The sequence below is a fragment of the Stigmatopora argus genome, chromosome 8 (genome assembly GCF_051989625.1).
Source record: "Stigmatopora argus isolate UIUO_Sarg chromosome 8, RoL_Sarg_1.0, whole genome shotgun sequence".
Classification (NCBI taxonomy): Eukaryota; Metazoa; Chordata; class Actinopteri; order Syngnathiformes; family Syngnathidae; genus Stigmatopora; species Stigmatopora argus.
The window spans coordinates 16,050,215-16,074,561 of NC_135394.1; the positions used below are offsets into that span (position 1 = coordinate 16,050,215).

The 24,347-nt window shown below is 37.7% G+C and overlaps 2 protein-coding genes across 3 annotated transcripts in view; one reads left to right on the top strand and one right to left on the bottom strand.

The window, feature by feature from the left end:
* The first annotated feature begins 3,273 nt into the window (after positions 1-3,273).
* Positions 3,274-11,384, top strand: LOC144078544 (very long chain fatty acid elongase 7-like). The gene is made up of 9 exons (XM_077606685.1): positions 3,274-3,540; positions 5,745-5,861; positions 5,928-5,989; positions 6,193-6,380; positions 7,587-7,667; positions 7,745-7,801; positions 7,884-7,998; positions 9,512-9,639; positions 11,074-11,384. The coding sequence occupies exons 1-9, from the start codon at positions 3,533-3,535 to the stop codon at positions 11,236-11,238; spliced, it is 921 nt and encodes a 306-aa protein (XP_077462811.1). The 5' UTR covers positions 3,274-3,532; the 3' UTR covers positions 11,239-11,384.
* The window catches only part of glis1b (GLIS family zinc finger 1b), an 86,372-nt gene continuing 73,386 nt past the window's right edge, over positions 11,362-24,347 (bottom strand). For both annotated transcript variants that reach the window (XM_077606660.1, XM_077606659.1), the window contains exons 7-10: positions 21,117-21,291; positions 15,264-15,403; positions 13,491-13,628; positions 11,362-12,546 (exon numbers count right to left, since the gene is read on the bottom strand). In XM_077606660.1, the coding sequence (XP_077462786.1) occupies positions 12,419-12,546; positions 13,491-13,628; positions 15,264-15,403; positions 21,117-21,291 (581 nt within the window). In that variant the 3' untranslated portion in view covers positions 11,362-12,418. The remainder of the gene's footprint in view (positions 12,547-13,490; positions 13,629-15,263; positions 15,404-21,116; positions 21,292-24,347) is intronic.

Consider the following 24,347-nt stretch of genomic DNA (forward strand, 5'->3'; position numbering starts at 1 on the left):
AAAGCCATACTATACTATGTCGTATTTTACGAAAAAAAGCCTTACTATACTATGTTGTTTTTTATGAAAAAAAATCCTTACTCTACAATGTCGTTTTTAAGAAGAAAAAAAGCCTTACTATACTATGTCGTTTTTTGAGAAAAAAAGCCTTACTATACTATGTCGTTTTTTACGGAAAAAAAGCCCTACTATACTATGTCGTTTTTCTTTTTATTACAAAAAAAGCCTTACTATACTATGTTATCTTTTTACAATAAAAAGCCTTACTATACCATGTTGTTTTTTGAGAAAAAAAGCCTTATTATACTATGTTGTTTTTTGAGAAAAAAAGCCTTACTATACTATGTCGTTTTTTAAGAAAAAAAGCCTTACTATACTATGTCGTTTTTTACGAAAAAAGCCATACTATACTATGTCGTATTTTACGAAAAAAAGCCCTACTATACTATGTCGTTTTTTTAAATAAAAAAAGCCTTACTATACTATGTCGTTTTTTTACAATAAAAAGCCTTACTATACTATGTTGTTTTTTGAGAAAAAAAAGCCTTACTATACTATGTCGTTTTTTTACAATAAAAAGCCTTTCTATACTATGTCGTTTTTTGAGAAAAAAAGCCTTACTATACTATGTCGTTTTTTAAGAAAAAAAGCCTTACTATACTATGTCGTTTTTTACGGAAAAAAGCCTTACTATACTATGTCGTTTTTATGAAAAAAATCCTTACTCTACAATGTCGTTTTTAAGAAGAAAAAAAGCCTTACTATACTATGTTGTATTTTACGAAAAAAGCCTTACTATACTATGTCGTTTTTTACGAAAAAAAGCCCTACTATACTATGTCGTTTTTACGAAAAAAAGCCTTACTATACTATGTCGTTTTTTAAGAAAAAAAAGCCTTACTATACAATGTCGTTTTTTATGAAAAAAGCCTTACTATACTATGTTGTTTTTTTACGGAAAAAAGCCATACTACACTATGTCGTTTTTTTACGAAAAAAAAGCCTTACTATACTATGTCGTTTTTTACCCAAAAAAAGCCTTACAATACTATGTCGTTTTTAAGAAAAAAAGCCTTACTATACAATGTCGTTTTTTTACAATAGAAAGCCTTACTATACTATGTCGTTTTTTGAGAAAAAAAGCCTTACTATACTATGTCGTTTTTTAAGAAAAAAAGCCTTACTATACTATGTCGTTTTTTACGAAAAAGCCATACTATACTATGTCGTTTTTTATGAAAAAAATCCTTACTCTACAATGTCGTTTTTAAGAAGAAAAAAAGCCTTACTATACTATGTCGTTTTTTGAGAAAAAAAGCCTTACTATACTATGTCGTTTTTTACGGAAAAAAAGCCTTACTATACTATGTCGTTTAAGAAAAAAAGCCTTACTATACAATGTCTTTTTTTACAATAGAAAGCCTTACTATACTATGTCGTTTTTTGAGAAAAAAAGCCTTACTATACTATGTCGTTTTTTACGAAAAAGCCATACTATACTATGTCGTTTTTTAAGAAAAAAAGCCTTACTATACTATGTCGTTTTTTTAAGGAAAAAAAGCCTTACTATACTATGTCGTTTTTTTAAGAAAAAAAGCCTTACTATACTATGTCGTTTTTTATGAAAAAAATCCTTACTCTACAATGTCGTTTTTAAGAAGAAAAAAAGCCTTACTATACTATGTCGTTTTTTTACGGAAAAAAGCCCTACTATACTATGTCGTTTTTTTAAAATTAAAAAAAGTCTTACTATACTATGTCGTTTTTTTTACAATAAAAAGCCTTACTATACTATGTCGTTTTTTGAGAAAAAAAGCCTTACTATACTATGTCGTTTTTTAAGAAAAAAAGCCTTACTATACTATGTCGTTTTTTAAAGAAAAAAAGCCCTACTATGCTATATCGTTTTTTACGAAAAAAGCCTTACTATACCATGTCGTTTTTACAAAAAAAAGCCTTACTATACTATGTCGTTTTTTATGAAAAATGCCTTACTATACTATGTCGTTTTTACGAGAAAAAAAAGCCATACTATACTATGTCGTTTTTTACGGAAAAAAGCCTTACTATACTATGTCGTTTTTTACGAAAAAAAGCCATACTATACTATGTCGTTTTTTTACGAAAAAAGCCATACTATACTATGTTGTATTTTACGAAAAAAAGCCTTACTATACTATGTCGTTTTTTACGAAAAAAAGCCCTACTATACTATGTCGTTTTTACGAAAAAAAGCCTTACTATACTATGTCGTTTTTTATGAAAAAAATCCTTACTCTACAATGTCGTTTTTAAGAAGAAAAAAAGCCTTACTATACTATGTCGTTTTTTGAGAAAAAAAGCCTTACTATACTATGTCGTTTTTTACGGAAAAAAAGCCCTACTATACTATGTCGTTTTTTAAGAAAAAAAGCCTTACTATACAATGTCGTTTTTTATGAAAAAAAGCCTTACTATACTATGTCGTTTTTTAAGAAAAAAAGCCTTACTATACTATGTCGTTTTTTAAGAAAAAAAGCCTTACTATACTATGTCGTTTTTTTAAGAAAAAAAGCCTTACTATACTATGTCGTTTTTTATGAAAAAAATCCTTACTCTACAATGTCGTTTTTAAGAAGAAAAAAAGCCTTACTATACTATGTCGTTTTTTTACGGAAAAAAGCCCCACTATACTATGTCGTTTTTTTAAAATAAAAAAAGCCTTACTATACTATGTCGTTTTTTTTACAATAAAAAGCCTTACTATACTATGTCGTTTTTTGAGAAAAAAAGCCTTACTATACTATGTCGTTTTTTAAGAAAAAAAGCCTTACTATACTATGTCGTTTTTTAAAGAAAAAAAGCCCTACTATGCTATATCGTTTTTTACGAAAAAAGCCTTACTATACCATGTCGTTTTTACAAAAAAGCCTTACTATACTATGTGGTTTTTTACAATAAAAAGCCTTACTATACTATGTCGTTTTTTTATGAAAAAAAGCATTTTTTTCATGTGTTTTGACTTTTAAATTGTGATTATGGCTCTCAAGGAATAATATTTGAAAATAGGAATTGTTTATGGCTCTCTCTTTCAAAAAGGTTCCCGACCCCTGCCATAGATTATCACACTCCTCTCGCGTTCCGACACAGCCTCTTTACTGGATCTCGCGAAAGCAATTGGATTTGCAGGGGCTTGAGGTTTAGGCACGTAACTTTGCCTACCGATGACGTCACTGCCATCTGCGGTGTCTAAGCAGGCTGACATGTAGTCATCGTCATGATCGGGCGCCTCGTCAGCGCTAAACTTCGCGGCTGAAGATTGCTCCGGAGCCTGTTTGGTCTTTTTTTTGCCTTCCTCTTCTTTATTGGCAATTTGCTGTCTGTTCAGTATACGTGCAGGGGGCAACAGGTAGACTCTGCGGCGTGGCTATGCATACAGAGCTCGCCTTTGATATCTCATCCAGCTTGATTTGCATCTCGGAGAAAGCTTGCTGCGGTTGGTCATACTTTTTCTGGAGATCTACAAAGCGATCATCACAGAAACTGCACTTACATGAGCAGGTAGGTGCGTGCGGCAGATGAACTTGGAGGTCTGTTATTTTTAGATCTTGTAGTCGCGGGTAGCCTTACTATACTATGACGTTTTTTAAAGAAATAAAGCCTTACCATACTATGCCGTTTTTTTTACGAAAAAAGCCTTACTATACTATGTCGTTTTTTATGAAAAAAAGCCTTACTATACTATGTCGTTTTTTAAGAAAAAAAGCCTTACTATACTATGTTGTTTTTTATGAAAAAAAGCCTTACTATACAATGTCGTTTTTTAAGAAAAAAAAAGCCTTACTATACTATGTCGTTTTTTAAGAAAAAAAGCCTTACTATACAATGTCGTTTTTTATGAAAAAAAGCCTTACTATACAATGTTGTTTTTTAAGAAAAAAAAAGCCTTACTATACTATGTCGTTTTTTATGAAAAAAAGCCTTACTATACAATGTCGTTTTTTAAGAAAAAAAAGCCTTACTATACTATGTCGTTTTTTATGAAAAAAAGCCTTACTATACTATGTCGTTTTTTAAGAAAAAAAGCCTTACTATACTATGTTGTTTTTTATGAAAAAAAAGCCTTACTATACAATGTCGTTTTTTAAGAAAAAAAAGCCTTACTATACTATGTCGTTTTTTTATGAAAAAAAGCCTTACTATACTTTGTCATTTTTTAAGAAAAAAAGCCTTACTATACTATGTCGTTTTTTAAGAAATAAAGCCTTACCATACTATGCCGTTTTTTACGAAAAAAGCCTTACTATACTTTGTCGTTTTTTAAGAAAAAAGCCTTACTATACTATGTTGTTTTTTATGAAAAAAAAGCCTTACTATACAATGTCGTTTTTTAAGAAAAAAAAGCCTTACTATACTATGTCGTTTTTTTATGAAAAAAAGCCTTACTATACTTTGTCATTTTTTAAGAAAAAAAGCCTTACTATACTATGTCGTTTTTTAAGAAATAAAGCCTTACCATACTATGCCGTTTTTTACGAAAAAAGCCTTACTATACTTTGTCGTTTTTTAAGAAAAAAAGCCTTACTATACTATGTTGTTTTTTATGAAAAAAAGCCTTACTATACAATGTCGTTTTTTAAGAAAAAAAGCCTCACTATACTATGTTGTTTTTTATGAAAAAAAGCCTTACTATACAATGTCGTTTTTTAAGAAAAAAAAAGCCTTACTATACTATGTCGTTTTTTATGAAAAAAAGCCTTACTATACTATGTCGTTTTTTATGAAAAAAAGCCTCACTATACTATGTTGTTTTTTATGAAAAAAAGCCTTACTATACAATGTCGTTTTTTATGAAAAAAAGCCATACTATACTATGACGTATTTTACGAAAAAAAAGCCTTACTATACTATGTCGTTTTTTATGAAAAAAAGCCTTACTATACTATGTCGTTTTTTATGAAAAAAAGCCTTACTATACTATGTCGTTTTTTTATGAAAAAAGCCTTACTATACTATGTCGTTTTTTATGAAAAAAAGCCATACTATACTATGACGTATTTTACGAAAAAAAAGCCTTACTATACTATGTCGTTTTTTATGAAAAAAGCCTTACTATACTATGTCGTTTTTTACGGAAAAAAGCCATAAGGTACTATGTCGTTTTTTACGGAAAAAAGTCTTACTATACTATGTCGTTTTTTACGGGAAAAAAAGCCATACAATACTATGTCGTTTATTACGAAAAAAAGCCATACTATACTATGGCGTGTTTTACGAAAAAAAAGCCTTACTATACTATGTCGTTTTTTAAAGAAAAAAAGCCTTACCATACTATGCCGTTTTTTAAAGAAAAAAAGCCTTACTAACAAAAAATACTCTTACTATATATTTTTATCTTAACCATAACCACAAAAAAATCTATCATATCTTACCTAGCCCTATATTAATCTTTCAAAAATTCACCTCTTTTAATTGAGTAAACCACTCACCTTCCATCTCCCAGAAAGTCCCAAATCTGTCCCAAGATGGCCGCCAGCTATCAACATCCCCTTTGGTGGCTCTCATCCGACATGCCTTTCGATGGATTCATCTTGCCAAATACCTGAAATCCCAGCAAAAAAAACCAACTTAATGGCGTGGCGACACGACCGAAATACTCAACGACAAAAAACGGCTTCGATCGTCAACGAAACTAGCATACGGGGGGAAAAAACAACAAAGATTTAGCATGCATAAGCGAACGCACTCTATGACATATCGTTTAGGCTCGTGAAATATGCGAGTCGAGTTCCTCTGCATTCCTCGCCATTGTTGAGTAAAAGTCGCGAGCGGTTGGCCCAGGCCGCCTTTCTGCCGGCGGAGCTGAAAGAGCGCCACGCGAGGTACACGCCGTACTTTCTCTCTCGGCAAAAAAATTGGTTTCCAAAACTGGGATTTTTGTTTTTCAGTAACATGGCGTCCGCCTGGGAAACGATCTTGTCGGTCCACCAGCACCTTGTGGACAATGGAGGTATTTCAACTGTTTAAATTTTGTAATTTTTTTTTTTTAATCGACTCCATTCTTAACTTAATTTGTTCTAACCGCAGCGAACCGAAATACGAGAAGAACGCGTGTCGAAAACGGTCGAATCGGATGCTACGCGGGTTGTCGTTTGACTTTTTTGTTTGTGAGGAACTGGTTGGATGAGTTCAAACATGATGTTGCGTTTGCAGACAAGAGGACCGACCTGTGGCCGTTGGTCTCCTCGCCGATCCCCGTGTTGGTGGTCGTCGGGGTGTACTTCGTGGCGGTGTGGGCGGGGCCTCGGCTGATGAGGCGGAGGGACCCCGTGGACCTGCGCAAGGTTCTCCTCCTTTACAACTTGGCCATGGTGGGATTGTCCGTCTACATGTTCCGTGAGGTAATTAATAAGTCTGTGTGAAAAAGGAAATGAAAAAAAATCATTTTTCATTGGACGTTATTGTCGATTTGATGGAAAATTTGGGTGGTTAGCAGGTCGGGGTCAAGGGTTCGATGCCAGGTGGAGTTTGCATGTTGGGTGGGTTTTCTCCAAGGACTCCGATTTCCTCGACACATCCCAAAAACATCCATGCTAGGCTAATTTAGCATTCTAAATAGCCTAACACGAGCTGTGATTGGTTGCCTTTTGTCTCGTTGGTCCTGCGATTGGCTGGCCATCCATTCAGGGTGTCCAAAGACAGTTGGGAGAGGCTCCAGCACCCTCTGCGACTCCTGTCAAGATAAGCAGAAAAAAAAAATCAAGGAATATGAACAATCATCTTAACCAAATACACTGCCAAATACGAACAATTTTCCATAGTTTACTATAGCAGTCTTTGCCAAACTACAAACATAACATTAACAAATTTAAATGAACTTTGATTACAATGCAGACACACCAAAAATAAGTTTCATCTCACCTTACACTAAACTGAATTCTAATTTTGTTTGACATTTTGATACCTTTCTTCTCCCGGGTTGGCTCTATTGGCCCCGCCTCCAGCCTGACTTTCAGATGCAACCTATCGAGGGTTGTTTGCTTTTGTTTTCCCTTCAAAATATTCCCAAAATGATGCACACAAATGTCCTCACAATAGGATAACGCACGACCACTTGCCAACGAGAAGTAGTATATACTCCTCTCGTATTAGCGATCGCGCCGCCATTCGCACTGACTAACGGGAAAAAAACCACAGAAAAAATGCAAGGCTCCGCCCAGTGCTCGTAGAGACATTACACGAGGGTCTTCTCGTCTATCAAAATTTGTCTCATATCTCAAGATAAATATTTCCCCAAATTTTACTCGTATCCCAAATCGCTTGTATGTCGGGTACTCGTATGTCAAGGTACCAGTGCATATATAAATATATATATTTTTTTAATTCAGTGCTAAGTTCTAGTAGCAAGCGGTGGACAGGGGCGTGGCTTCCGCTTGCGGGTTTCAGCGTGGATTTTCCCATTTTTATGAACTTACAAAAATAAAAATTAACCCCCCCAAAAATGTCCCCCAGAAAAAAACGCGATGTCGTGAAGCCGCAATATTCGAGGGATTACTGTATTTTTTTCCAGCGGCCCCTCCTAATTTCTCAACCCCATTTTTTTTTAGTTCTTGATCACTTCCTGGCTCTCCAATTACAGCCTCCGCTGTCAACCCGTGGACTACAGCGATAAACCTCTACCCATGAGGGTAAGCGACCTTTCCCAAATCTGATTGGTTGGAAAATAACTTGGATGATTTACCATTAAAATGTTCCCGTTGTACAGATGGCACGGGTGTGCTGGTGGTTCTTCTTCTCTAAAGTCATTGAGCTGAGTGACACGGTATGGGTCGATTTGATTGGTTAACAATCAGTGACAAGGAATTCTGGGTAACGCGATTAAAGCCAAGTTTTTTTGGGAGCAGCTCATCTTCATTCTCAGGAAGAAGAACAACCAGTTGACGTTCCTCCACGTGTTCCACCACGCCACCATGGTCTTCAACTGGTGGTTTGCCATCAAGTACACGGCCGGGGGACAGTGTAGGTTACCGTTCAAGTACCGCGACCAATCATTTTTAGCTAGCTTGAAGGCGTATTCACACCAACAAAGTCGATCATCTCGTAGCCAAATCATTCGTTTGTCCGTTTAATCAGGTTTTTCTTTTCTGATTGCAATTTTGGCAAGAGTCCCGGGATTGGTCGACAAGCCCGCACAAGCGCAAACATCATTTAGCCGTTGGAAAAAAATAACTAGTCGAGTGACATGCTAAATGCTAAAGTAAACAAATTAAGTTTTTGTCATTCATCAGTGTTAAACTTCTTTGGCGTCTGCCAAAAAAAAATCAGTCTGACATGCCGTCACCTGATTGGTTCCCGACAAATGTTAGCCATACATGCTAACTTATGTTTTTTCCCCTATTTTATATATATTTTTTGATCATTTCAAATTGTACGCCATATAAAAATTTAAAAAAAAAAATCCCGAATACGGGATGAATATTAATAATTTATTGTCATCATACACAGCTGCGTATAATGACATTAAGTGCGTTTCCCAGTAAAAAAAAACCATAAATAAGTAATATAAAAATATAAAAAGTCACATCCTGGCAAGTAAATTCCAAAATATTTCACAATTTAAGATATTGAACATTGATTGTGCAATATTTTGGAATTTACCTTGCCAGAATGTAACTTTTTATATTTTTATATTACTTATTTATGTTTTTTTCATTTGCTGGGAAAACGCACTTTGTGGAGTAGCACCACCAATTTTGTTATAGCAGCTGTTTATGATGACAATAAAGGCTTTTGATTTGATTGATGGATATCCATCCCGTATTTGGGAATTATTATGTTTTTTAATACGGCGTACAAAATTTGAAATGATCCAAAAATATATAAAATAGGGGAAAAAACGTATAAATTGGCAGGTATGGTTTACATTTGTCGGGAATAAAGTTATATAATCTAATCTAAAAACATTTTTTTTTACTTTAAGTACATTTTTTGTAACCCCGATCTGGTTTGACCCATTTGGGTTCTAATCCGGATCGTCTTGGTCACTGGTAGCAGACGAAAACGTCATCGTCAACTGCTAATATTGTCATGCTAAATTTTTAGCATGATATGCGCACATGCTTCATTCAATTTAGCTCTTTTCACTATATAAATATAGCGCATCAGCAAGCAATGTACCCACTGTCAGCGTCATACAGCACCATCTACAGAACCTTGAATTTAGCACATACTGATTGGACACCTCATCCACTTAATGGAATTTTTTTTAGACTTTTAAGTGCGCCCTATGTGAGTAAATATCTGCTTTTTTAATTACTTAATAAGGGAATTACAATCATTAATAAGGGGAGTAATTAACCAAGGTTTGACAGCTACTTGTTAACCGCAGATGCTAATTAAAATGCATTTCCCACAATGCCTGTTAAGTCCAAATCAAACAGGTCAGGTGTGAATACGCCCTAAGGTTCAAGTCCAAGAGCGAACGGATCTTCAATTTCTGCTATGCATTGAATTGTCATGTGACTTTTTACAGCGTTTTTTGTGGGCATGCTGAACTCTCTGGTCCATTCTGTCATGTACACGTACTACGGCCTGGCTGCGATTGGTCCTCACATGCACAAGTACCTGTGGTGGAAGTCCTACCTCACCTGCCTGCAGCTGGTAAGCCAATTTCTTCTCATGCTTGATTGACTTCTCCCTGGGAAAACAAATGGGAAGGAAACAAAATGGCGGAAGGAGATGAGATCAATTGGAATTATTAGAAGAAAAAAAATCGTTACCATAATTTTTGGACTACAAATTGCACTTTAGGGGTATTTTATTTGCTAAAATCCAAAACAAAGCCCAGACATATCATCTTTAAACGTATTTGAAATAAAAATAAGAAGAAGAATAAAGGCATCAACAGGATAAATGTTTTTTTTTTTTACATTTAAAAAAAATGTAATTCAATTTTTTTTATGTTCCGCGCAAAAACACATGAAATGATATTAATGATATATTAATATTGATGTTCTTATGAGCAACCTATCGCATCCGCTGTCTGCTCGTATATCAAAATTTGTCTCGTATCTCAAGATAAATATTTGCCCGAAACTTTACTCGTATCTCAAATTACTCCTAAGCCAGGGGCACTCTTATGTCGAGGTACCACTGTATTTCCCATTTTGGTGTCTGGGACACATCGAACGAGGTTGGCCAAAGTCAAACGGCAGACATCTTGTTTTTTTCCCTCCGACGAGAACCATTCGCACTGACTCACGGTAAAAAAACAGAAAAAAATGCAACGCTGTATGCTCGTATATCAAAATTTGTCTCGTATCTCAAGATAAATATCTGCTCAAAATGTTACTCGTATCTCAAATTGCTCGTATGTCGGGGGACTCGTATGTCGAGGTACCACTGTAGTAACACGTGTGCGGTCGATTGGTCGCCGGTCTTTTGGTCGCCGGTCTTTTGGTCGCCGGTCTTTTGGTCGCCGGTCTTTTGGTCGCCGGTCTCTTGGTCGCCCCGACCGCGACAACGGGCGACCAAAAGACCGGCGACCAAAAGACCGACGACCAAAAGACCGATGACCAAAAGACCGACGACCAAAAGACGGCGACCAAAAGACCGGCGACCAAAAGACCGGCGACCAAAAGACCGGCGACCAAAAGACCGACGACCAAAAGACCGACGACAAAACAAGGTAAAACAACACGGTCTACGCGTCAATAAAAGCCATGAGCAGTTTCACTGAGCCGACATTTTTAGTGTAGAAGAGTTTGTATGTACATGCGTTGTCCCTTTAAGAAGCGACGTCAGTCAGTCACGGTCTTAACAAGTTCTCCAACAAAAAAACAATAAAAGTCCGGGAAATTTGGAGCTTTTCTTTAGCCTCATAATTACTAGGGCATTAAGTATGACTACATAGTCATTCGCAGTTTGTATTTAGGGAATTTGAGCAACGATTTAAATGGTCATTATCAAAAACATCCTGGGCGACCAATCGACCGTGTACCGTAGTAACATATGTATTCATTTTAAAGAGAAAGTGACCAGTGATGGTAGAAAAATGTCATTTTTAAAAAGAAAAAATGTTTACCTCCAATTTAGCTCCAGTTTGTGCTGGTTCTAATCCACACCAGCTACAACCTCCTGGTCCAATGCGATTTCCCCGTCGCCACCAACGTGGCCGTGTTCCTCTACACCATCTTCCTCATCGTCCTCTTCGCCAACTTCTACCGACGCAGCTACCTGGACAAAAGAAAGCAGAATTAAGACGGAATCTTTCCAAAAGCGCCTCGGCTGCTATGTACGTACCTACCGCTAGAGGGCAGAGTTTGACCATGTCCTCAATGGGGGAAAAAAAACAACCAAAAATACCCACTAATAGCGTCGATGAATGGTTTCACTCGGATATTTATTATTTCTTGAAGGGAGAAAATGGCAATCATTCAAAAGGTGTTGTAAACAAACTGTACATTTATACACAATAGTAGAAGAAAGCGTTTTTTGGAGACGAAAAGCCACAAAATGAGACAAGAGGAATGCAAACTGTCTTCTTAAAACAACACGGCAACACGATACGGTTGTTTCCACGCTTTGGTCCAATAGCAGATGTTGATTACAGACCGATTTGAATTATTTAAAAAAAAGGAAATGTTCACATTATAGCCATTTGGTAAAAAGATGTGAATAAAAAGTGGAATTCTGGAGGTTTTAAGAAGGCTTATGTCGTTATTTCCATGAAAAAAACCCGCCACAAGATGGAAGTAAAGGACTTTTTTTGTGTGAATGAAGCTCCTCAATTCACTTGTAACAGTAGTTTGACATCAATGCATTATGTTGCTTAAATATCGGTATTTTAAAGCTAAATTAAGTGCGTTGGTAAGTAGCAAAGTAGTCATCGATGTCGACGAACTATGTACAAGTGATTAAAATCAATCTTTGGTGTGTTAAGATGGCTTTTAAATAAAGTTTTATGAATCCATTTTTAAAAATAGGCATTTTCAAGGTGTGTCCATTTCTTTGTTTTGTTGTATTTTGTTGTTTTTAACCTCCATAAATGACATAAATGTCTTTTTTTCTTTTTTCTTAAGAGCTGCGTTTATATTTTAAATAGTTTTGATAGCATATTTTGGATTATTATATATTCTTTGGGACGGAATCAGGTTGAAAACGCATTACATAGACTTCCATTGCCGTGATATATCTTCGCATCCGCCATATTGGATGTGGCAGAAATGCCTTTAAATTGATCAAAGTGGACGGGTGAACCGACACGTCTCATTGGCTGATGGCGATCGGATTGGACGGTGGAATTTTTCAAATTGTTTGAAAATGAAAGTGATGATTCCAAAAAAATAAAAATAAAAAAATGGAGAAAAGATGATGAAAAAAATGGTCGATCGAGTGCCGTCACCCACAAGATGGTTTGATGTCGAAGCAAAAAGGTCGTTTACGACTCGGTGTAGACGGACGACACGTGGCCAAGGCCCCGCTCGAAGCCACTGGATTGAAAGAAGGCGCCATCTTCTGGCCCGGAGGAGTACTGACAGCCTTGGAGCTCCGGACTTAAGTTGAAACCTGAAAGAAAAAAGGTGAAAAATTCATTGTTGACATCGTATAACAAAGGGCTTATTTTATTTGTATAATTAAGGGGAAAACTGTATTTTATTTAGCCGTTTTTTTAAAGCAATTGGAGAGAAAAAATTAGAAATTTTAGTGAAAAAGATGAAGTCAAAGCACATGATTTACAAGAAGAATTATATCTAAATTAGATTTTCAAGAATTAATTTTAGGTCAGGTTTAGGTTAGTTTAGGTGAAATCAAAGCAGATAATAACTATAAAAAAAGATAAAGTTAAAGCATATGATAATAAAAAATTACATAGATTTTTAGGGAAAAAAGATGAAGTTAAAGCACATCATAATAAAAAAAATATTTTAAAATGTCATTTTAGGGAAATATAGATGAAGTCAAAGCACAGGATAATTTTAACAAATCTTATAAAATTTGATTTTTGGGAAAAATGATAAAGTTAAAGCACATGATAATAAAAAAAATCTACATAGATTTTTAGGGAAAAAATAAAAGTTAAAGCACATCATAATAAATAAAAATCTAAATAGATTTTTAGGGGAAAAAGATAGTTAAAGCACATAAAAAAATCTAAATAGATGTTTAGGGAAAAAAAAAGATAAAGTTAAAGCACATAATAATAAAAAAATAAATCTATAAATGTGATTTTAGGGAATTATAGATGAAGTCAAGACACATGATAATTAAAAAAATCTATTTAAATATGATTTTTGTGAAAAATATAAAGTCAAAGCACAGGATTTTTTTAAAAATCTTTTTAAAATGTGATTTTTGGGAGAAAATGATAAAGTTAAAGCACAGGATAATAAAAAAAACTATTTAAATTTGATTTTTGCAAAAAAGATAAAGTCAAAGCACATCATAGACTATAGCCAGCCCTCCAATTGGACACCCGCCCATTCCATCCCGACACTACGAGGCGGTGGTACCTGCGGGAGCCATGTGGAAGCCGTTGTGCTGCTGTTGCGGGGCGTAGACGTGAGACTCCGCCCCCCCGCCACTCAACGTGGGCTCCATCCGGTACGAGTCGGCCAAGTGGAAGCAGCTCTGGAAGCTTCCTTGGAATTCTGCTGGCACAAGTCACATTTTCTTTGGGTAAAACCACCCCCGAAAAAGGCCGCACGCTATTGTTAAGTCTTGACCACTGTCGCCGTTTTTTTATTTTATTTTTTTATTGCACATGGACCGCAAGAGGCACAATGAGCCTTCCTGGAACACGTCCAGGTAGCGGCGGGACCGCAAAGTGTCGACAAGACGTTCGTGGGCCAAAAATGGCCTCGTTTAGGCTCCCTTCGAACATTTGTTTTAAGGCATTTTGCCAACATCGCTCCCTAAAAATGGGACTATCCACGGTCAGGTTATGTCACCACTTATTCATGTTGACTACTCATCTATGTTGACTACTCATCTATGTTGACTACTCATCTATGTTGACTACTCATCTATGTTGACTACTCATCTATGTTGACTACTCATCTATGTTGACTACTCATCTATGTTGACTACTCATCTATGTTGACTACTCATCTATGTGGACTACTTATCTATGTCGACTACTTATCTATGTCGACTACTTATCTATGTCGACTACTTATCTATGTCGACTACTTATCTATGTCGACTACTTATCTATGTCGACTACTTATCTATGTCGACTACTTATCTATGTCGACTACTTATCTATGTCGACTACGTATCTATGTCGACTACGTATCTATGTCGACTACTTATCTATGTCGACTACTTATCTATGTCGACTACTTATCTATGTCGACTACTTATCTATGTCGACTACTTATCTATGTCGACTACTTATCTATGTCGACTACTTATCTATGTCGACTACTTATCTATGTCGACTACTTATCTATGTCGACTACTTATCTATGTCGACTACTTATCTATGTCGACTACTTATCTATGTCGACTACTTATCTATGTCGACTACTTATCTATGTCGACTACTTATCTATGTCGACTACTTATCTATGTCGTCTACTTATCTATGTCGACTACTTATCTATGTCGACTACTTATCTATGTCGACTACTTATCTATGTCGACTACTTATCTATGTCGACTACTTATCTATGTCGACTACTTATCTATGTCGACTACTTATCTATGTCGACTACTTATCTATGTGGACTACTTATCTATGTCGACTACTTATCTATGTCGACTACTTATCTAAGTTGACTACTTATCTAAGTTGACTACTTATCTAAGTTGACTACTTATCTAAGTTGACTACTTATCCAAGTTGACTACTTATCTATTATTATTCAGCTGTTTGTTTGTTGTTGTGTTGACTACTTATTATTTATTTATTGTTTATTTATTTGCTTGTTTGTTTGTTATTGTTATTCATGCACTTGGTGGTGAAGCTTTGGGAGGGCATATTTTATTTAATCGGAAACCAACAAACATACCTTAAAAATAATAAAATTGACGCAAAGTTATAGGTTTTTCAGATAATTCTAGCTTCAAAAAAATTCTCATAATTATATTCTATTTTTTTTAAAAACAACAACGGTGAACACAAGTCACATTTGAGTATTAGTCGAGCTATTACCCAGCTAAACTAGGGGGAAAAGAGACTTATAGTGCGGAAAATGCGTCAGTCCTCGCAATCGCCGGCATCAGATAGCTCATGAGTAAACCCTCACCTCTGAAACTTTCCCTTTGGCCTCCAATCTTACCGTTATTGTGCTGGTGTTGATAGTGAGCGAATTGCTTGTGCTGCGGTTGAACATGATGCTTGTCCAAGGCAGGGGGCGCCATAGGAGGAGGCGGGCTTACGCTGGCCTTCATCCCCGGAGAGAGCAGCGGCCCCGGCACCCTAAAAGACAGGAATCAAGTCAAATTAATCAGGTTACCATGTTAAGACTTTAAAAGAAATTCTGTGTGAATCAAATTAAAATTAAAAAAAAAAACTGGATATAGGAAAACAGTTTTTTCTCTCGCATATAAGCCGTATTGGTAACTAAAGAAAATGATGACTGAATCAACAGTATGGCTTATGTGCGCACAAGACTTGCTATACTCTTTTTCACCAGTAGATGTGGGCAAAGTAACATTCACAATTTGTTGGTTATTTTCTGTTTTGCAGTAAGAAAACAACCATTAATGGATGAATTAATTCCTTAATTCCTTATTCCTTATATGATTTTTAACCTAATAATGTGCTTTTCATTCGTACAGTATCTCAGAAATACCATGTGTGATGATTTTTCTTAAGATTTTCCCTTCAAAGTAACACATTTGTACTCCCTATTAAAACCATGAATATGGAGGTGAAAATTGTCAATTAGGGGGCGGCTTATACGCGAGAAATTGTACAATTCAACGATTCTAAGGCAATTTTAAGGGTGCGTTTTATGCGCTTATATTAATTATCTGGTGATCTAGTACTTTTTTTGTAAAAATCACATCAAGAAAAATAAAAAATAAATAAAATTTGCAATTTTTTGTGTATTGCGTAAAGTATCATTAAAAAAATGTTAACTCTACATGAACAAAATCCAATTTTATGCAAAATAAACCAAAAAAAAAAAGATAATTTCACAAAAAAAACTCAAAATAATGTGAATTGTCAGAATGTCTATCAGCGAGACATTTTTCACTAAAACGACTTTTATTGTGAAGGCCTTTTTAAAGAGGAAGAAAGGAAGAGAAAATGGCGCTTGACTGTAAATGCGTCCGATTCCAAGTGGAGTGACTCACGCTTGGACGTCCGACTGCCTGACTAACGAGGAAAAAGCCCAACACTGTCAGGCGCTTGATTTATTTGATGTCCAATAAAAGCTTGGGGGGTCATTCGGCCCTCACACGTGCGTCAGAGTCCCCCCGGAGGAGCCCCTTTTTACGGCCCTGCTTTCCGATGCTTCGTAAACTTTGCTTGTGAAATTCGGTGGACGTCGCCTAGAGGTCATTGAGGGGTAATGCAATCGACATCAGCGCCGTTTTGTGCGGGTGGGCGGGGTCAAAAGCTGCCGCAGTTAAAAAGAAATCCATGTGAAAAAATATATCGTTGAATGAATGAAATACAATGATCTCATTTTCTGAACCGCTTTATCCTCACTAGGGTCGCGGGGGGTGCTGGAGCCTATCCCAGCTGACTTCAGGCCAGAGGCGAGGGACACCCTGAATTGGTGGCCAGCCAATCACAGGGCAGAAGGAGACAAACAACCATTCACGCCCACACTCATACCTAAGGGCAATTTAGCATAAATTAGCGTAGCATGCATATTTTTGGAATGTGGGAGGAAACCGAAGTACCTGGAGAAAACCCACACAGAAACTCCGCACAGGTGGACCGGCCTGGATTTGAACCCAGGTCCAATACAATAATGATGAAAATTACACTAGCTAGGCTAATTGTACGCTAAATTGCTCCCACTTCAAACAGATTGAACTTCAATGGCCATCCAACGGCATTTCGTTTTTTTTGTCATTTCCTGTTCATTTTTGGTCACTTCCTGTTGATTTTGGGTCACTGAACAGGAAGTGACCCAGAAATGTCCCCAGAGGAAAAAATAGTTTTGGGCGACTGCAACGTTAGCTGCACTTGCCCCAAAACGCTAGTCGTGTTGTGTGGCACCTGGTGGACCGGGGGGAAACGGCTGTGATTTTTCAGCCCCGCCCCCCGGCCCAAAAGGACCCCCCACCCCCTGCCCCTTCCAGGCTGTCGACACCCGAGTCAGGAAACAGTTCGGCACTTGATATTTTGACAAGCCGTCTCTATGTGGAGCTAAAGTGAATCATAAGCTAATGGCTGGCAGCCGCCCCCACGCTAGGAATGAGGAGAATCTTTCATTTGCTCATCTGGGCGAGGTGGGTTCATTCGCTGTCCTGCTGGGATGACACCCGGATTTTTACAGTGAACAGTACATGCTAACCAATGTGTTCTGTTGATTTTAGGGTCTTCTGGGGTCACTTAGTTGATTTTAGGGCCTTCTAGGGTTACTTTCGCTGATTCTAGGGCATTCTGCGTCACACTCTTGATTTTGGGGCATTTCAGACTGAATTTATGTTGATTTTAGGGCCTTCTGGGGTCACTTGGTTGATTTTAGAGCCTTCTAGGGTCACTTTCAGCTGATTTTAGGGCCTTCTAGGGTTACTTTCGCTGATTCTAGGGCATTCTGCGTCACTTTCTGCTAATTTCAGGGCATTCTAGGTCACACTGTTCATTTTGGGGCATTTCAGACTGAATTTATGTTGATTTTAGGGTCACTTGGTTGATTTTAGAGCCTTCTAGGGTCACTTTCAGCTGATTTTAGGGCCTTCTGCGTTACTTTGTCCTGATTTTAGAGCATTCTAGATCACACTGTTGATTTTGGGGCATTCTGGACTCAATTTCTGTTGATTTAAGGGCCTTCTGGGATCACTTAGTTGATTTTAGGATCACTTTCAGCTGATTTTAGGGCATTTTAGGTCACACTGTTGATTTTGGGGCATTCTGGAATCAGTTTCTGTTGATTTTAGGGCCTTCTGGGTCACTTAGTTGATTTGAGGGCCTTCTGCGTCACTTTCTACTGATTTTAGAGCATTCCAGGTCACACAGTTGATTTGGATGCATTCCAGACTCAATTTCTGTTGATTTTAGGGCTTTCTGGGGTCAGATAGTTGATTTTAGGGCCTTCTAGGTTCACTTTCTGCAGATTTTAGGGCATTCTATGTCACACTGTTGATTTTGGGGCATTCCGGACTCACTTTCTGTTGATTTTAGGGCATTCCGGGCTCACTAGCTGTTGATGTTAGGGCAAAATGAATTGAACCTCACGTGCTGTCAATGGCGTCCCGAAAACCCAAATTTTGGTCTAAGGAGTAGTTTTTGCTAGCAACCTGTTGCCTTCATTTTTAAACAGTGCCATCTTCTGAAAACGACAACCTATTGGCAAAGTATAGCTATAAAATCAGCGGATAAATAATTGCCACGCCCACATGGATTTTAAGACCATTTTTCTACCAATTCCACCAGCAGATTTTTTCTCGCTCGTCCCGAGCAATAAGTTCAAAACAAAATCATCGAGTCATTTTTCAAGCGTTCCCATCCCGGCCAAAGCCAAAATCTCGGTTCGCCGGGCCCCGTCCCCGAGGAAGAGCAACAAAAACAAAAAAAACCCATGAAAAATGTATGCGGATTGGCGGAAAACGGACGTACGCGCGGCGTGAAGTTTCACAGTGGGACCACTTCATGTCGCGCAGTTTGCCACTCTAATTCAATTAGCCGCTGTCAATCACGACGGCGCTATCAAAACGCCTCCCGCCAATATTTACTCGGGGGGCTCTAAAATCAATACGCGGCAGTCAACGACAACATTGAGCGTCCGCCGCCGCCGAGCCCGTTGGAATATTAGCGGCGGAAAAGCCACGCAAAGTGAAAGGCCCGTTTCAGCCGTGGGGGTAAAGGCGTCCAAGCCGTGAGGTCAGAGGCCGACCCTCGACGGTGAATAGTTCTCGTCGGGGGGGGGGAAAAACAAGATGTCTCCCGTTGTATTTGGCCAACCTCGTTCGATGTGAAATAGAGTGGTACCTCGACATACGAGTGGCCCGACATACGAGCAATTTGAGATACAAGTAAAATTTTGGGCAAATATTTATCTTGAGATACGAGACAAATTTTGATATACGAGCAGACAGCGGACGCGAGATGCTGCTCATAAGAACATCATGGCCACTATCTCTCTCCCTGCAACTCCCTTGTGTAATGTCTCTGGTCACAACTCCCTCGTGTAATGTGTCTACGAGCACTGGGCGGAGCCTTGCATTTTTTACAGTGTTTTTTCCTCGTTAGTCAGTGCGAATGGCGGAGCTTGTTCGCTAATACGAGAGGAGTATATACTACTTCTCGTTGGCAAGCGGTCGTGCGTTATCCTATTGTGAGGACATTTGTGTGCATCATTTTGGGAATATTTTGAAGGGAAGACAAAAGCAAACAACCCTCGATAGGTTGCATCTAAAAGTCAGGGTGGAGGCGGGGCCAATAGAGCCAAGAAAGGTATCAAAATTTCAAGCAAAATTAGAATTATGTTTAGTGTTAGGTTAGATTAAACTTATTTTGGAGTGTTTGCATCGTCATCCAAGTTCATTTAAATTTGTTCATGTTATGTTACGAGCGCGTTGCCATGCAAAAATCCCCCCTCCCCCAAATCCATCTAATTTTAGTACTATTAAACACATTTTATTACTATTAAACCACTAGTTATGTGTTACTTTGTTAATAGATGGCGAATTAGAAGAAATCAAACATTTTTTCCAATCCAATATCCTGTTTTTGGTGTTTTTTCAGAGGGTTGGAACAAATTATTTTGTTTTTAGTTCATTTCAATGGGAAACGTTCGTTTGAGTTACGAGAAAATCGACATACGAGCTCCGTCCCGGAACGAATTAAGCTCATATCTCGAGGTATAACGCTGTATCTGGATGTAAAATGTCACGACTGGGGAGGTCCGAATGTAAAATGCGGACAATGAGGCTTGACTTTCAGCGAGGGCGCCGCTAATAGAGCGAGTGTGTCATGTGTCACGGCGGGGTCGCCGCGAGCAGCGGCGGTCGATCCCCCAACGGGCGGGGGTCCGAGCGTGCTGGCTTCCAGGAAGGACGGCCAAATGGGCGTTTTTTTTTTTGTAAGCAGGTTCATCCTCGGAACGAAGATGGCCCCGCGAGGATCGTGACGAATTGCTGCAAAACAAACTTGGCGCCCTCATAATATTATCAGTGTGATTCATAGATTTGTCCAGATTTCTCAAGTTGTCGGCGCAAACACCACCAAAGACGCTTTTTTCACAGGTTACGCACTTTTTCGAGCTGGGAAAAAGCATGTGAACCTTTGGGAATAGCAATAACTTTGCCATCAAAATTCTCATAAAAAGCTGACAATTTCTGTTTTGACATATTAGCATCTATGCTAAAATTAGCATACAAAAGGGAGTGCTACAAATGAGTTAAATGACTCAATATTCAAAGAATATAATGATAAGATAAAGTATATACATATGTGAGTTGTTTAATTGAAACGTGCCACTTTTAGTTGAAAAATATTCAAAATGAATAAACGCTCACCTCCGAAAATTTCACCTAAATTTGCACCCTAAATTTGCGTTTTTGGGCATTCATTTCATCAAGGTCCAACTGGCAAATGTTTTATTTTGCGTATTATTTTACAACTTTATTAACAACCAAACTCTTCTATTGGAATGCTACCACATAAAAATAAAATTTTAATCTCATTATCCTGCTTTAATTATTTTTTTCTACTATTGTGTCACATTTAACTTATTTAAAACTTGTCACATAACAAAAATATGTTATCACAATATCATATCAAACTAAGAAAATGAAAAAATAATAATTTATCATGTGCAATGGGTGCGCATAGTCAATTTATCATGATTTATTACATTATAAGATCATTAATTGCAAAAAAATGTCAAGTTTATCCACTCAAATATGAAATAACATGAGATTTAATTTTTTTTCCTCAAAAATGTATTTTGCTTTTATTCATTTCAGGTCTTTTTGAAATAATTTATTAAATAATTTGTACTCACCCGCCATCGCGGTTGCTCTCCATGGCAGCCATTGGCGACAGATGACGTGGGCTGCTGAGCTCCGCCTCCAGGCAGTGCTGCCGGGCGGGCATGTCAGCGACGGCGCCCCCGGTGGGCGAGAGCAGCTCGCCCGGGCCCCCGTGGTGATGAGGGGTGCCGGAGCCAGTGTACAAGCCTTGAAAAGACAAACGCAGTTAGCTGATGGGCAGCCATTGGCGGCGATAGAAGGTTGGACGGCGAATAAACTCATTTTAATTCACCCAAAATACCACAAATAAATACTTTCATGTTCATGTAGCATTCAAAATTTCTTAACTAAAAAAAAAAAATATTTTTACCCCCAACCCCCTCCCTCCAAAAATTGGAATTCAAAAAAATCCCAATCATTTTTGTGCAATTTAACTCATTGGCTGTGATTGACAGCAATGGACGTCCAATCTGTTTGAAGTGGGAGGGGCAACATACCGTTTTTTCACGACTATAAGGCACACCACATTATAAGGCGCACCCTCAATAAATGACATTTAAATTTTTTTTCCATATATAAAGCACACTGGATTATAAGGCGCCCTGTCTATTTTGGGGGAAATTTAAGACTTTTAAGTGCGCCTTATAGTCGTGAAAATACGGTACTTCCACTTCAAATGGATTGGACATCTACAAGTGTTAAACTCGTTTAAAAATCTCATCTCTCATCTCATTTTCTGAACCGCTTTATCCTCACTAGGGTCACGGGGGGTGCTGGAGCCTATCCCAGCTGACTTTGGGCCAGAATTGGTGGCCAGCCAATCACAGGACACGTGGAGACAGACAAACCAATCACAGCTAGGGGCAATTTAGAGTGTCCAATCAGCCTATCATGCATGTTTTTGGAATGTGGGAGGAAAGCGGAGTACCTGGAGGAAACCCACGCAGGCCCGGGGAGAACATACAAACTCCACACAGGTGGACGTGACCTGGATTTGAACCCACGACCCCAGAACTCATTCAAAATCATAGGCAAAAACCAACAATTTTTTAAACACTATTTTTTAGACGAAAATGAACAATTTCCAGCCAAAACTTTCACCTAACTTTACTATTTCCAACCAATAAGTCAATTTTTTTTACCCCAAAATTAAACATGACCAAATGTTGACAAAAATCTCATTTTTCTGCCATTGACAACAATAGGCATCCAATCCATTAAAAGATCAAAAACTAGCATCATCCCAATTCCAATAAAATGGTCCTCTACTACTTATAAAATCATTTCAATTTCTCGTCGGAGAGCCGATTTTCCGCCACGTGATTGGACACCCATGGCAGCAAAAGAGTGGATAGCCAAGACATTTTGTTTTGACAACCTCCGTCCAATCAGGCAAAGTCCGCCTTTCAAGGTAGGCTTTTGTTGCGGTCACGGGGGCCGCGTTTTCAGCTGTTTATCGTTAATGCCGCGTAATCAACTAAAATGTTACATGTGCTCTAACGACTGAACATTGGAAAAGAACAGGAAGCGGCTTGTTTTTGCTTTTGTTCAACGAACGACGCACATCTGCATCATTTTTCCATTGTTTACCAATCTTGATCAAAACCAATGCGCAACAAAAATCTAAAAAAATAAATAATAAAATATTGTAAAGTTGTTCCTTGAGGTATAAGTTCAAATTTTTTTGCAAATCCAAAAAGAGTCAGGTTAAAGGTCATCATCAAGAATTAGCTCAGCAAAAAATGCGTCGAGCAAGCTGCCATTTTTTGGTGCAAAGTAAGAATTATACTATATGAAGCATTTGGTGTCAAAGTGGCAGTCTGGGGGCCAAATCTGGCCCGCCGCATCATTTTGTGTGGCCCGGGAAAGTAAATCATGAGTGCCGACTTTCTGTTTTAGGCTCAAATTCAAATGAAGAGTATAGATGCATATTAAATTTCCTGATTTCCCCCCCTTTTAAATCAATAATTGTAGTTTTTTAATCAATTTTTTTCTGTGTTTTTAGTTCAAAAATCATTTTGTAAAATCTAAAAATATATTTTAAAAAAGCTAAAATAAACATTGTTTTAGATCTATAAAAAACTGAATATTCAGGGCTTTTAATCCAGTTCTTTTAATCCATTTATAAAAAAAATAATCTAAATATTATATCTAAAATGGTCCGGCCCACGTGAAATCAAGTTGACGTTAAAGCGGCCCGCGAACCAACCAGTCTGACACCCTTGCACTAGGCGTTTAAAAAATATATATCAATGATATAATATATCGCGATATCCGACCCCAAAATTTTGTATCGATTACAAAAATCTGTCTGAATTGATCTTTACACGTGTTTTTGGTGGAAATAAACAATAAGTGGGTTAGCTTCCACTAGCGTCCACTAGTCCCTGACGTGTAGTAAAGATGTTTGGACACATGGGGCACTGTTTCTCAGCTCAACTACCATTTGGAATTTTACTACGTGCTTTTCTATAATCCTTATAAAGCGTGATTTATGGTTGTGTGTGTGTATGTTAAGATTCTCTCGCTACGTTTGTCCAAACCGTGCAATGTAGAGAATTGCAAATTTTTATGTTGGTCAGAAACGGCTGTCGGATCCTAATGTGATTGAATTTATTCTCATTGTGTGTAAACTCAATCTTTTATTTGTTAAAAACCCATTTTTCGAAAGAGATTTTTTTTTTTCAAATAGCGCAACAATTTTCTTTTGGTTCCAATTTTTTGCTTGTATTTAATAAGTGGAGCATAACGCTCAAATAAAAATGTTTTCTACCACACTCAAATAAGATATTTTCGTCTTTTCTATACCTAGCTAATGGTTTGACCTGCCTTTTTTTTTAATAACGTCTTTGTCCAGTGCTATACATCTTTTAGGAATTTATTTCCCATATTTAAAACCGGCACAAAACTTATGGATTGGACGTCTATCGCCGCTAATGGCAGCAAAAGGGCCGGATTTTCGATTCCTATTTTGGCTGCGCAACAGCGTCCGCACTTGTCAAAAGTTTCGTCGAGTTCCAGCAACAATAAGAAAGAACGGCGGGATTTCTGGAAGACGTACAGGCCCAAAACAAGGACAGATGTGTCCAAAAAAAGCTGGGGGAGGGGGGGTGTTTTGGGGCCCTTTAATATCTTCAAAATGCATTCGTCTTCGTCCTAATCCAAAGCGGTGTTGACGCCCGTTGACGGAAAAATGGACGGCCGCGTGACGGGGAATAAACGTTTTTTTGGCTAGGTTTTTTTGAACAACGACATGCGGTCGA